General features: G+C 34.3%; 1 protein-coding gene across 1 annotated transcript in view; it reads left to right on the forward strand.

Moving 5' to 3' along the window:
- Positions 1-16,233, forward strand: part of LOC108767543 (uncharacterized) — a 69,252-nt gene that overhangs the window by 47,368 nt on the left and 5,651 nt on the right. The window contains exons 2-4 of the mRNA XM_018517475.1: positions 9,822-10,134; positions 11,907-12,374; positions 15,709-16,097. Of these exons, the coding sequence (XP_018372977.1) occupies positions 9,985-10,134; positions 11,907-12,374; positions 15,709-16,097 (1,007 nt within the window). The 5' untranslated portion in view covers positions 9,822-9,984. The remainder of the gene's footprint in view (positions 1-9,821; positions 10,135-11,906; positions 12,375-15,708; positions 16,098-16,233) is intronic.

The following is a 16,233-nucleotide window of genomic DNA, read 5'->3' on the forward strand; positions in this document are numbered from 1 at the left end:
TAACATGAAGGTCGATACTTCAATATTCTAAGCAAAACGAAATGAGCTTCAGATTGAAGTTTGAGAATTCATTGTTAAAGTTAAGATGGGGAATATTGAGACACCCTATACGCGTCTCATGCATATTAATCGACGTGACGAGACGTTGATCCGCCTTAACAAAGGCGAGCCTTGGGCCAAAGGAGGACTGTCGAAAGGTACAAATCAGTCGATACAAATTTTACGACAACGTCTCTACACGCAAACGTTGATTATTACAGCCGTGAAACAGGCACTGCTAATTATACGCGCATGGCCGATGTCACGTGTCGTGAATTAATTGTGTTCAGTGTGCACGCGATGTTACTGTCATTTACACGTTCATTCTAAGAGCCGTTAAGTAAAGGGTCGTGAATTTTCGTTGAATCGCGAATACCGTCCTCGGACCGCTACTCTCAGTAATTAACGCGTCGTTGTATGTCGTCTGTTACGAACCAGTGTTGGTTCGAACCAATTCCCCGAGTATCTATTAAATTTAAAAAAAAAAAAGGTTAAAACGTGGAAAAATTCTCTCTCAGGCAGATTACACTATAGCAAAGATTACATTATGGAAATACCATAAATTTAAAAGACACGGTGTTCCAATAACATATCGATATTGTTCTTATATATGTATTTTTTAATTAGAATAGTTAATTAAAGATACACGTAAGGTTTTTAATATTAAATATAATGATTTAAGGAATTGATGAATTATTTGAAGAATTAATAATAAGATCTTATGCAAAAAATGCAAAAATTTATTTTATTTTAAAATCTGTATTTTTTATTTGAATATTTTTATAGATAATAAGAAAAAAAGAAAATTATAAAAACTTATTTTATGTTTTCTCTCCTGCTTGTTATATTAAGTTTTGTAATATATTTTTAAAACATTTGATTAATTCCTTAAGAGAGTAAGTAACTAGTTATTACACACACACATTTTCTAAATTAAACCGAGAGACCCGCATTCAAGACGCTCCAGACATTCCTTAGATTAAAAAAGGTATAAGAAAAGAAAGGAGCAAGGATCTGCAGGTGGCACCCACCGCGAAAATAAAAGTTAAATTACGTAAGTGCGCACCATGTGTTCCAAAAAAAACAGAGGTTGTTATAGCGTAATCAATTGGTGCTTAATCTTTTTGCGTAAAAATTTGAGCAGAAATTTTACATTATAATAACGTATTTATTTGTTTAAAAAATTTAAGAATGTTACTATATATTAATTATTTAATTAGATTTAATTATATAGTAAAAAAACATTTTGTATTTTTGTTTGAAACGATCTCAAGGCCTCGTTAAAATTTTTTGTTGAATTGTTAAAATATGCGAGTGTTAACTTATAATCTAATTAGATTAAATGAATATTTTGTGTTAAACATAACAATATTTTTTAAAAACGTAAATTGCTTAGCTTAGCTAAATGAATAAAGTGTATTAATTTAACATATTACAAATGTTAATTTTAACGAAGAAATATGATTGCTTATAAATTGTGTCAATATTACGTTTTTGTGTTAATTTTTTATATAATGTTTATGTTATTTCCTAATATATTTATCTTGTGTTAAATTAACACGAAAATTTAATTTAGGATACGTGAAATGTATTAAGTTTAATTTGTGTAAGAAGCTTTTTTGGTTTAGCAATAAAGTACAGGGATATACTATTTCCTTTCGAACCCCTATATATACGAAGATATATTTCTCTCTTGAAATTTCGAATGCAGCTACATTTCGTGATATGGAAAATCACTAAGTCCCATACAAGTACTCTGAAATTCTACCCGTGTATACTGGGGAATACCGTACACGCATTAAGGCAATTTCCATTTCACCGAGGGGAAATACTAGGCGACCACCCCGCAACGGGGTACAATGATTAATGGCCGATATGTTACGCCGAAAGTTTCCTTAATATTCCGTGTATTCCCGGCATTTCGATTTACGCATCGTGAACGGCAACGTTAGTAACGTTCCTCGTTCATTTCGACGCCCCTTAGCAGTAGCTTCTAAATTATTTCTCCGTACTAAAGGAAGCTACTTCTCGATATCTCGATATCTGGATACATATAGGTACGTCTATATATATATATATATATACTCAATAAACTCCTCTTACTTTAAGACCTCTTAAAACAGATTACACCTTAAGTAACAGCTGCGAAGACCATTCTCCCCTAATACTTAATGAGTTAAGTATTATTTCAGGAGTACGTCAGGTATGCTGTACGATTCAGATAAGCGGATTACACTTGTATATGGTGACCCGTACGGTAATCTCGCGCGAATTTTGCGCTGACTTGGCGAACCTTCGACCGCGAAAAAAGCAAAATTTCCACGAGGACCAGCATGTCTCCCCAGCCAGGCGATAAGCCTCGCTTTAATCAAGTCAAAAGTTACTCCGATATCATCGTTATTACACACCGGTTCGACCACGATAAATTATAGGGGCTGGCATTATACAGGGTACACAGGGGGTGCACTCACTCGAAACCCCGCTTCTTCCCCGTTTACTGTAACGAGACTAACGAGCTCTTGTCTCTGACCATTCATCGATACTGCGATACTGCTGCACATCCTGGCCAAAGGAACCCTCGTTAACCCTGAAAATTACCTCCCCTCCGGCCTCCTCTCACTCCATCTCAACGTTTTCACTGGAGTATAGCGATGTGTCATATATTAGTTTAATCCTTTGAGCCACCGGAGCACTTTCACCTTTGAAATAGAGAGTATATTGAATTTGGTTTAGGAATCTTGACAATTGATATTATGGATATCAGTTGTTATACATAAAGCGCAAAATACATATAAATTAATAATAGAGGAAAGTCGCCGATACTGACATAGGTCTCCTAAAGTAACACCCCCTTATTTCTCAGAAACTAACATTGCACTTTATTGATACTAATAAAATCATGATCTGTTTAGCTAATTAAAGAAGTACAAACTCATAATTCATATATTTGTGGCTTATTTCTATACCAAATCAGCTAAAAACCAATTCTAGAAGAAAATTCTTACGGTGTTCTTTTGCAAATTGCGTAATTAAAATAGTGACTGTATTATTGATAATATTATGTCATTTTAAATGTTTATACATAGTTTCATAAATTAGTTTTCTTTACAGAATAGGATATATCTTTATTTATAGAATAGGAATGTTGGTATTATTGCCTACTATGTCAGTTTTGGAGCCCATTTTGTCAGACGCTCATTTTTGCATAACTTACGAAAAACTTAATTATTGCAAAATTGCAAACAGTATTATAAAAATTGCTTATACTATCTGATAGAAGATACTTTTTACTTTGTATTTATGTTTTTGAAATTGTATTTTTACCTTTTTGTTTAAGAAATATTGTCTAAAAACAAAGGGTATGTCGGTCGGTATCGGTGACCTTCCTCTATGTTAAATTGAACAATTTGCGTTAATTGTCTTACTACGAACATAAAATAAATGTGCATTTAGTGTTCTGACGTATAATAGATAAAAAGAGGAATTTATGGTAAAATGAGAAGAAATAGGATAGTGAAATATCAGACATACAATGTGTGAAATGTAGATATTATACAGTTTTGTTGAAATATCTAAAAATTTAGCTAGATGTAGATTTGAAAATAATTTTATTAGACTATATATTATTGCTTGAACATCCTACAAAACGTTAAAACTTTTGCTTTAAAAAATAATTATCTAGAAAACTCAAGCATGATGAGAGAACAATGCATCAAAAAATTCAATAAAATTATTTTCAGATCTTTATTTAGCTAAATTTTTTAACACTTCAGCAAAATCGTTCTTTCTATATATTATTATAAAATAAGAAAATGCTGAAAATTACGCACTAAATGCATTATTTTCTAAAATAAATTTCTTTAATATTTAATTTTTATGAAGAACCGATTTTTTCCGTCTCCATCGTACTTATTCGACAGATGTAGAGTCATCAGTCTCAGATAAACAAAAATTTAAGGGGCTAATTAGTATCTCCATTGAATGGTCGCCATCAAGAAAGAGAGACAAAAAGATAAAGACAGAGAGAGAGAGAGAGAGAGAGAGAGAGAGAGAGAGAGAGAGAGAGAGAGAGAGAGAGAGATCTACTCCGTAATTGTCAAACTGTATAAACTTCATGAATTGAACATGCAAGTGGTTCAAAGTGAACCGCTTTGTTCGCACAAAGTCAATACGACGGCATAGGAAGAAGAGGGATGAAGTATGGGGACTGCGGTCCCAGACTAACGAGGATTCCTCTCCGGGTTCCGAGGGTTGGTTATCCTTCTAGATGTCCTTAAATTTCGCCGAAACATTATGGAAATGAAATCCCGGGACTTGGTGATGACGACGAAGAAGACAATGGCGAGGGCAAGGACGAAGGACTGAGATGGCGAATTTAACTGCGTTATAACTTGCGCGTTAGCATACGCAATCGGATCATCACGAACGGCAGGCGAGCAAGCGACGTCTTAACGAGCGTCGCGATGCCAGATGCGATTAAGAGATCTGACGAGCACTCGTTCGCGGCAGTACGCAGCAAGCAGAGGGAAAGATATTTCACGTCGCTCGATATGCCGTCTTGAAAGCGCTTTTAATCAAGAAATTTCCCTTAAGCGAGAAGTAAACCCTCTATCAAATCTGGAAGTTCGATATTATATATCATCTTTAGCTAATTGATTTTTGCTCGACAGTTCGCTCTGAATATTAAATTGTAATATCCTATAATAACGTAATTATAATATCATAAAAATACTATTCAATTTAAATTATAAAATCTATAAAATGGAGTTATTTTGACTCACAATCTAGTTCAGTTTTTAACAAAACTATTCTTTCCGTTCTTACGACGTTCAAAGAAATTCTTATCTTTATTCTAATTTTTTAGTTACAATTTTTTGAATATTTAATCGCCTTTGGAAATGATTTTTCTAATTCAAAGTAATTAACATTTTTTAAATGAGACTTGATTCGCTTCTTTACGCCATCCAAGTCAGAGCCACGTACTTCCTTAGAGAATCGATCTATAGAAATCTTCATCTTACAGGATATCAATCCTTTCAGTCTTTTTCTGTTCAGTTTTTTAATCGTGATTTTCCGAGCGAAGCTCGATTCATCCATTCTCCAGTCACGACGTCATTCCCGCGAGAAATTCGTCGCGTTCGATTCGAAGATGTCGGCGTCGTTGCCGTCATCATCGTCGTCTTCGTTTTCCGGTTTCTGCTCACGTAGGACTTCGAGTCGGAGGCAGGAGAAAGAGATGCGCAGGACGATTCAATCGCGTCGACGACGATGACGCGGGCGCGGTCGACGAAATATTTATTTCGCGAAAAGCCCTTTCTAGTCTGAAGATTGATAAGCACCGCGCCAAGATCGAGGAGTCTGGCTTCGTGAATAAATATGCATTACGACAAAGTTTACATATATCCATCTACAACTCGCACATAGCGTGTATGCTTTTGCACATAGCATGCGGTATATACGGGGGAAGACATACGTGAGATGGTTCCCGGCTGAGGGAGGAATCATATCTCTGTTCTGTGGATGATGGGAATGAATAAAAAATGCGCAAGGAATAACGAAGTCGATTTGTGGATTTTAGGAGAAGATGGAAGGCGCAATAACTTGTAGAAATAGGAAAACCGATATGGATACGGGAAAAGCAGAAAAGAAGATGGAATTCTTTCGCATCACGTTTCTTCCGTAGGCGATTGGAACAAATATGGAGTATGGTAAAAGCAAGAAGAGGCTTGTAAATTTTATAGCAGAACGTAAAACCAAATAGCAGAATTGATCAGATAGTAGGAAAGGAAACGAAAGAGAAAGAAGAAGAAGAAGGACGAACTAACTGGCGTGAAAGTGGTACTAAAATATTAACAATATAAGTGAGCGAGATCGTATAAAAGTGGAAATATAAGCGAAAGAGGAATTTATAAATTATTGTAAGCCCTTTTAAGCCGGAAGGGCAAAAGCGGAGATTTGTGATTGTATTATTCTCCGCCAGCTTGTATTTAATGCTTCACAAAATTCTGTCAGCCACACGGAGCTTAATTAACTCTGTTAATTCTGTATGTAATGAGATTATTACATCCGACAAACTTCCAATGTGCATGACAGATTCAAGTTGGCGATCTAGCTGTTTAAAAAACGATGCGTTCAACGTCATTTTCTTACACCTAAAAAGTTTCAAGACGATGACGGAAAGCCCTGATTAAAACTCGGTCTGGACTAAAGCCTCTTTGGTACTTCTTGAAAGTTGGTGCGACAGCACCTATCCGCTTATTTCCATAAAGAGATCACTCTACCGCCAGTTTCCGAAATCTGCGGCTTTTGATCGCATTTATGCAAATTTGTATCTCCTCGTCGAAGGCATAAATCGACGATGGCAAACAGGAGCGGCGACTTGCTCAACGTAATTGAATATTATAAATGTAGAAGGCTTCAAAAGATTCTTTAAAAGTACAGGAACCTTGAAAAATAACGCCTTGCTCTTGTAGTACACGTATAGGCGATAAGATTTAATCTCACTTCTAATACACCCAGAGAAAAGGTTGTTTCGATTTAAAGAAATTTTCTTTACTATACGGTTAAAGAAAAAATTTCTTTGATTTAAACATTATTTTTTAAAATCAAATAAAATTTCTTTAAATCAAATAAATTTTATTTGATTTAAAAAAATAATGTGTAAATTAAAGAAATTTTTTCACAAATCAAAGAATTTTTTTCTTTAATCGTATAGCAAAGAAAATTTCTTTAAATCGAAGCAACCTTTTTTCTGAGTGTATGACAAGAGTAATGTTTCATCAAGATCAAGAAATTCAAAAAATCTTGTTTTGATTTTGTCTTGAATCAAGACAAGACCAAGACAAGAAATTGGAAATTAATTTCAAGACAAGACAAGAAATTATTATCAAGACCAAGATTTCTTGACAAGAAGTCAAGAAATTTCTTGAATTTCAGTGACAGTTTTTATTTTTAATATTTTATTATTTTAATGTTTTAATATTTTATTTCTGATTCGAAAAGTTTTGCATAAGTTAGGTTTCAACATTTCCAATTGTATTTATTGGTATTTAACAGATTATATAATACAGAAATGTATATTTATACCTTTTCGTTTAATAGCAAAATAGCATATGAACAGAGTGTAAATCGATTATTGAAAAAGTGAAGTCCCTGATCTAACCAAATTAAATCATACTCACCGATACGTCTTTATTGTACTACATATTAACCTTTATATTTATGTAAAGGAATATATATAAAATGAATATTGCTAGATTACTGGCAAAAGTATATTATGTGTAAACATTTGCGTACTTCTACTAATAGTATCAATTAAATCAGGAATGATTAAAATATATAGTAATTATAATAATAATAAATATGATAATAATAATTATATCTAAAATAATCTCAGGAATCTAATAATCTGAAATAGTTACATTTGGCAGTAACCTCATGATATTAAAAATGATAATTTGAGAAATATTTTTAATCTTTATTAATAGATTTGTGCATAATGGACATTATAGGCACACTTTTAAACCATGAATTTAAACATAGTAAACTACAAGACGACACTCGGCATTCAATTTGTTGCTATGTTTTCTTATTATTTCTTACGACGCAACGTAGTCAAAGAGCCACAAAGGCCTTTCTTAAAAAATCAAGAAATTTCAAGAAATTCAAGATTCTTAAATTCAAGACAAGAAATGGAATGTCAAGAAATGGTCAAGACAAGAAAAATGAATTTTCTTGTCTTGAAAATTAAGACAAGACAAGAAATGCTCTTCAAGACAAGAAATCTCATCTTGATGAAACACTAGGCAGGAGTAACTTCAATATCGAAATTTTCAGACTCCGCTTTCTTCGACGTTTAAGACCCTTTTCAGTAATCCTTATTGATTATTAACGATTATCATTAGTAAAAAAATTTCTTATTTTGTAACAAAAAATACAAATAAAATTATTCTGAACTCAATAATAGCTAGGGATAATAGCTAGATGTTATTGAGTTTACAATAATTTTGTTATTATTTTGTTGTTCATGGATCATTATCGTTTACAGAATTCTATAATCCTTAATGATATTATTATCGAAGGTTTCTATAGAAAAAGAAAAGTCGTTAGTGGACGACTTTTTCTTTTCTACACAATTATTCAATAATAAGATTGTTAAGAATTACGGAATATGGTCCGTAAAATCGTACAGCGAAATAAATTTTGTAGTGTTTATTTTTCATGCGATCTTGGAAACGGTTTAAATCAGTGCAGTCTTCTCGAACACGTGGCGCATTAATTATTCGGTCCGTTAAATTGCTCAACCCCCCGGTGGTCGATTCCTAATTAAGTTTAGCCTGCTGATTACCACCCCCGGCCGTAATGAGAACGGTCGAAGAAAATCAAGTGTCTCACTTGATTTGAAACTCAACGAACGCGGGTAGAAAATTTATCTCACCGAAGTTCCTAAAACGTAAAGGATCAAAGATTGAATTTTCCATTTTATTTGAATAACAAGACTTAAAGAGAAGTTTATTTTAAATCTGTTATCAAATCTCGAAGCGATAAGTTTCGTATATCTCTGCAGATAGGTGTAAAAGTCGGCATTGAAACGAGATCGATCATGATATTTTTTTCTTCACTGGCGATCACATAAATCCACGTTTTGCGACACGGGAGTTTACACGATGGCGTGCATATATCTTCCGTTACAGATTTATTGTCTCGCGAGATCAGGGAACGGCGAGCTCAGGTTGATGGCCCGTCGTTCGTCTACGTTTAGAGATAAGAAAAATAGCGTAAAAGCGATGACGGATCACTTAGTATGTTAATACGAGCTTTCGTGGTCGTAACGCAGACTATTAATGATCCCGTGGAACGAATCGTACGAGGAGCAATGTGTAAATAGCGATGTAACGCGATGCTGTAATAATCGTGCCCACGACAAACGGCGCATGGTGATCTACGAGGTAATCCGATCAAGAGAACTGAACGAAACCTGACACTGGCGATCGCGATCGTCTGTCCACGTAATGATTAAGTCTAATAGGTAGATCAATTATAATTATGCCATGACTATAATTACATCACGTTCCGCGAAATATATACGACTTTAACTTCTAACGAAGTTAGATTGCAATAACAGACGGATTTAGCTAAAATATTAAAAAATTTATCTGGATACAGAAATTTAAAAATAATTTTTGAATCATTAAAATAATTATGTAAGAAATTAGAGCATGATGAGCGGCAAAAGATTGATATTCTAGCTATTAGTTTGTGCGTCCTACATAACTATTTTTAAATCTATTTCTAGCTAAATTTTTGGATACCTCAACAAAATCATTCTTTTATGTATAATACAAAATAAATGAATATTGATATTTCGAGCGGGATTTTAACTCATAATAATATTTTTTGTGAATTTCATACATCTTTATGTTTCTGAAATACACATTGATTAATTACTATTTGGTATTAGAAGTGAATTTTTATGCTAAAGCAAAAATTATATTATAGGATATAATTTCAAATTATTAAAGTACACATTAATAGTACTGTTGTTAATAATCATCTTATATATACATAATTTGTAAAATCTTCATAACATTTTGCATTAGAACTTTTCATACGCAGATAAAACTTGATAAGATAATCGATCCTATAGGATATATCTTTTTACTTTTTTACATTCACGCGCTTGTATCAAAGTTCTCTGGCATAGAAGCGCTCTCGATCACCTCTCAATCACCATCATCGCGATTCGTACCAAGATTAAACGAGCGAGTCTCTTCTCGTTACAGAGATCCTGTTTCACCGTGAAATGGAACGCTCAAGCACTGGCCGTGTGCGCAAATAACGCGATCGCAGCCGGTTCCGGCGGACGATAATCGTGGGAAGAAGTTCTCTATCCACTTGGGCATTTTCGACGAGGCACCGCTCCGTTAGCCGACACTCGTGTGCAACATGTTCGGGACGAAATTGCGCACGTGGATGGAGGCACACATCGTGCGATCGAAAAAGAAGAAGGACCGGAAGAAGGGCGACAAGGGATTCGACTCGACCTGCAACTCCCCCAGGAGCCACAGCTCTAACAGATCGCCCGCTTTGCATCAGGTGAGCAACCTCATCGTAATTTCTCAGTCACTTTACGAAACAATCCCAAGTAAATCTTTGATGTTTCATGATCCTCCCGTATCTCTGATTTCGTAATTTGATTTAAATTACACTTTTTAATTGAAATTACATTGTCACGTGTAATTTCAATTACATTTTTAAACATCCTTATATATATAATATTGTTACAATACGATTCTCTCCTTCTGTGTAAAAGCAGCTTGATATTATAAATTTTTCTCCGAAAGAAAGAATATTTCAGAAAGAATTTCTAATAACGAGATAAGAAATTCTTGACGTACTTAATCTTATTATAGTCTTATGCAGTTTGAAAATAAAACACAATATTTTATTATAAGATTAGGTTAACATTCTTATCGTGATAATATATAACACTTAGTACAAATAAAATTAACTTTTCAGTACAATTTCCAAAAGTTTCAAATTCTCTTTATTGTTTCAACAGTCGTTTCGTTGCGAAATTTTATATGGGTCTAACATTAATTGCTTTCACTCGCGATCGCTCACGAGTACTCAGCCCCGAAATATCTCGAAAGGTGCACGCTCGTCGGATTCATCGTCATTATCGGCGAACTAGTTTGCGAAGTGCTTCCCCTATTTTCCTACTGCTTGCCAGCGTTTGCTCGTTACCCCCGTCCGTTCCTCCGCTAACAGACCCTTAGGTCGGCGTTTTCCGTGGAAGGAGTTGCCAGGGCACGTCGACGCTTATCGTTAAGGCGGATAGAAAAAGGGTTCAGTATTCTTTTCTCGACACACCCCGGCAGGCGACTAGTCCTGCGTTCTTTCACGCCATCCATTGCAGATCGCCGCAGTATCCTCAGATTTTGTGCAGTCATCGGACGACTGTCTTATTGAAACCGTACATTAATGCAGACAGTATTGAATTTATGAATTATCGCGGTTATACATTCTTTCTTTTTATTGTGTGTCTTTTGGATTATCACATAAAACGTGAATTTTTGAAGATCATTAATATTTTTGACTTTTGAAAGCTGTTCCGAAGAATCTGAACCTAAAAGATACTTTGTAATAATTTTTTTAAAGTAAGTGCCTCTTTCATCATTTTGAAACACATTAATTTTTTATAGAAATATTTATTACGTTTGTATTTTTTACATTCAATATTTCTGTGTACATTCTTGATTAATTTTTAATGAAAATAATTTGATCTGTTTCGCAAATATTATAATTTATATATTAATTATTCAATAAATTGATTCAGTACATTATTTATGGTTTAATTTAAACGCGTGATCATCAACATTATCATTAAAAGATCTGCAAAACTTGTTCTGCAAAGAACGATTTTGCTCAAGTATCTAAAAATTTAGCTAGATACCAATCTGAAAATAATTTTATTGGACTATCAAATTAATTGAGACGTTTAATTTAGTTGCTAGAATGTCAAAACTTACGATATTACTCATCATGTTTAAAAATTTTATATAGTACATAATTATTTTTTTAATTTGATAAAATTGTTTTCAGGTCTATATCTAGCTAAAATTTTTACATACTTCAACAAAATTGTTCTTTCTGTGTGATAATCTTAAATAAGCACTTTTATAATCATTATTATTGCTATCGATTTATATTAAGTGAAAATATTGTTATTATGATTGTTATCATCAATTTATATTGAGTGGAAATATCATTTATTGAGAGAAAATTAACTGCACAGAAAAAAAAATTAGAATGCAATTCGCGCGCGCGCAAGTACGATTTAAAAGACCTTTTGATCTTTTCCCCAGGTACATCCAGTGGATTCGCCGACGAAGAACGTGGACGGTATTCGGTTGCACGGGGGCAACTACGGTGCGACAGTGACCACCTCGTCCGGCACTTCCGGCGGTACCGCCGGAAGTGTGAGCCTCTCCTCGCCGGAGAGCGCGTACTCGACCGGCTATTCAACCGACGGCACCTCGCCTGGCACCAGTTTTCCGCCCGAGTATTACATCAATATCAGGACCGGCACTCATTACTTTCAGAGCAACGGCAGTAGCGGTGCCGCCACCACCGCCAACAATAACAATAACAATAACAACAAGACCAGGGTGAAAAGGCCGCCAGGTAACGCAGGGGATCACCTGCCTCCGGCTGGTAGCAGTATTCTATCAGGAAATGGAAGAGTCGAAGATAGGGGACAGTCAACTGCGAGCACGACGAACATGACCAGAGACAACGGTCAGCCGGAAGTTCGAACGAGCACGCCGCACAAGGTAAGTGCATTGTCTATAACTTCTGAAACTTGAGACAGGTCAGACAGGAGATAACACTTAGCGTCCTTTCGAAACTATCAAAAGATGCATTCGCTCCTAAAGGAACGCATTAACGAGGAAACTCTCTCGGTGTAAATGCAGCTATGATACTTTTCTTTTCAATTTTCTCATATAATTTCTTAAAAAATTAATTAGAGTTATATATTTGTTACTATACAAAGATAAATATATTATAATTATATAATAATTATAATATAAATTATAAATATCTTCTTTTAATTGAAGAAGAGATGTATATATATAAAGACTCTTGCCTACTCACTGTAGCCATCTTAAATTGCGATGTCAGAAATGAGAAAAATACTTAAAGAAAATTCTTGCACAACTATATTAAAATGCGAGCATTTTTTAGTAAAATAACACTTGCAATCGATAGAATATATTTATAACTTATACCGAAAATTCTCTTTGTGTTTCGGTACTCAATAAATAACCATACCTATATTTGAAATTGAAATTATGCATAACCAGAAAGCGAAACAAGCTATGTGAAAACTGTCAAATTGAGATAAATATAATTTTATTCTATTATGAAATAAAAAGAGAGTTTTCGGTGTATTTTACAAGTGTATTCCATCACATGCAATTGTTTCATTAAAAAATATTTCTATTTTAATATATTTTTTTGCAAGAATTTTAATATGTATTTTCTCGCTTCTGACATCATTATTTCAATTTTAAAAATTAATCGTGATGAATAGTTAAAAGCTTTAAAGAGTGTTTTTAAATTATTTTATAAATTTTTATATTATTTTAAATCAAATTCTGTGTATGTTTCAACGTTTTTTGTATCAAGCATGGAAAAAATATTTGTTAAAACAATTTAAAACTTCACTGATTCAGCAAATCTACAGCTGTAACATATGGACAATCAGTTTTCTATACTAAAATAGCAAAGTTTTTTTATAATTGAATAAAATTAGCGATTATCGATAATCATATTCGTTGTAATAAAATTTATTAACACACACACAGCAAATTTATTATTACAGCAGAGATAATTTTTTTATGAAAGTCAATCCAATACATGTATAAATAAAAAAATTTTTAATAAAACATGCTAGCTAAGATGTATATTTTTATCGTAATAAAGAAAACTTGTTATTAATAGTTTTTATAACAAATAATTAACTGAAGTTATCAGTTATTAAATTAGCATACTAATAATTGCTTACAAATATAATTTCTTCGTTGAACTATCAAATTTTCATAGTCATAGACATTGAATTCGCGCAACAAGTTATAGCTTTGCTGAATCCAAAATTTTCGAACGCAAGACTTACAGAATTATTAAAAATCGGGAATTATCTCTTTGAGAACTATCGTAACTGCGTGAGAATCTTCTCAAACAAAATTTTAGTTCAGATCTGGTTTGAGAAACGTCAGGAGCGTTCGTTATTGCGAAGTTTCGAGATATCTCGATATGATATATTCACAAAAGGAGAGCACGACGCGGCTCTTCCATCAAACGCGTCACACTCCATTCAGCCCTCAAATAGTTTATAGGCCGAAAGTAAATGCGCGCTTCGAGTCCGCTGCACGAGATTGCTGTCGTTTCGCTGAAATGCACCCCCGGGCGCGACGTCTCGTGGATTCTTGTTCGCCGCAGGGTCTTTGAGACCGCGAGTTCAACGACACCCGGTCTCTGTCGCCAAGCAAGAAGTATACATTCTGGAAGTTGCATTTATCGTCATGGCATGTATTACGGGGGAGTACGAGGGAAAAAGAACCAAGAGGAAAAGAAGGCTTGCGAATCCCTCTCTTGGTGGATCTCACGGATGCTGAGCTTACCTGAGAAGCTGTGGTGCAACGACCCATTCCTTTTATTCTCGACGCACGTACCACTATTTGTCGCGGGGAAAAAAATATTTATTAGCCGCATTTTCGTGCTCTTCTCGAAGCACGGAGGTGAAAAAGTCCGGAAACTTTACTTTGCTCTACTCTTCCTCGGGATTCACTTGCGCGACTCGAGAGAGAGATGTATTATTGTCGCGAAATGCGCACCAGGATATCGAGCGTTAATGGGTGGAGTGAAAAATGAATCCTTCCTCTTCAAGGACTGTGATCGATTGCGTGTCGCGCGACTCCGTTTCTGCACAATGGAGAGAAACGATCGAGTTTGTGATTTGGGTTGATGATAAGGAAGAAAATACAGGGGACAAAATGACTAGTATGAAAAGCCAATTTTGAGGGGTTGAATGAATGAACAATTAATTTTTATGCGTATTTTTTAACGGAGCAATAAGGAAGACGTCTCCAAAATATATATCTTATACTGCACAGTCTAGAGAAATTAATTGTGTATTATACAAATTAATTAATTGATTAACTCAGGTCATGATCAATCATGGAGTTTTATTTAAATAAAATGTAAACAATTATAACATAAACTAAAAACATTTTTTATAGAAAAATAAAAGTATATATCACTGAGAATAATCATTACCGCAGCTAAAAGCCATTCCTTCTTCAAATTATGAGAAGATATTTATAATTATATATTTTTCTTTGTAATAGTGAAGAAGTTCTCAAAGATACCTATATCTTTTATTTTAAGAATAATTAATTAATATAAAAATTAATTAATTACCCAGTAAGCAAGAAACATTTTGGAACATTTCAGTAACATTGTAGCAATGTTACAACGTTACTACAATGTTGCTGAAATGTTCCAAAATGTTTCTTGCTTACTGGGTATTTACTATAGGAACTAATTGATCAAGTTATTTCTTTATAATAATATACAGTTAATTGACATTATATAACATACAATTAATTAACATTAATTATATTGTATATATATATATTCTTGACTCTAATAAATAAATAGTATATCTTTGGAGAACTTCTTCCTTATTGCTACGTTGAAAAATATGCACAAAAATTAATTTATATAATTAATTAATTTATTTATATAACACAGTTTAATAGAAAGAATTTTACTGTAGACATTTTATGCTGATGAAATAATTTGCTTACCGGCAAAAATGCTCACATATGTTTCTTTTACAAGAATCACTATTTTTATTCTCCTGACCAACGATCGCTAAAACATGCACTATCTCATTAAAAAGAAACGACGGTTCGCCAATTTCGTTGACGTTAGCTAATTTTAAGCACAGTTTGACCTATCTTCTATTCCTTTTTACATCGCAGCGCATTAATTATCGTACACAAAGAGGAAAAGATAAATTAACCGTGATCGATAAAACTAATGAAATATAAAAGCCGTTTCTCCTTCCGTTATCTATATATTTCTATTCTAAATCGGCAGAGTGCAGAGACATCGACGAATCACGGTCAAAGACAGCATCAGCCGAGACAGCAAGAGAACTCTCATCGCAGAACGGAGTCTTATTCCGCCGATTCAACGAGAAACAATTTGCCAGTACCGTCGTCGATACCACCGCCGCTGGTCTCACCTCCAGTGCAATCGCCTCGCGAACGCTCCCGCATCCGGACGAACCCATGGCTATCAGCGAACTCCTCCGGATCTAGCACGAACGGCCTGAAATCGCGGCTCGCCCTGGATGAAAGTAGCAGCAGTTCCGGTCTGAAGCTCACGGAATCCTCCGGCAGCGCCAGCGATGTCAATCTGAACGGCAGGGAGCCTCATGGCAGGAGGGAACATCGTCAGGAAAGCCTCAGTGCAGGCCGAAGCCCGTAAGTAATGCTTTTTAATGTTTGGCATCTAATTATTATTGTAATGATTTAATGTTAATAATTAGATTTTTTTTATGATTCTTAGTTTAATTTCTTTCAATCAAATGTATAGCTTATCGATTTCTTAGCAAAAATA

Source organism: Trachymyrmex cornetzi, unplaced genomic scaffold (assembly GCF_001594075.2).
Source record: "Trachymyrmex cornetzi isolate Tcor2-1 unplaced genomic scaffold, Tcor1.1 scaffold687, whole genome shotgun sequence".
NCBI lineage: Eukaryota > Metazoa > Arthropoda > Insecta > Hymenoptera > Formicidae > Trachymyrmex > Trachymyrmex cornetzi.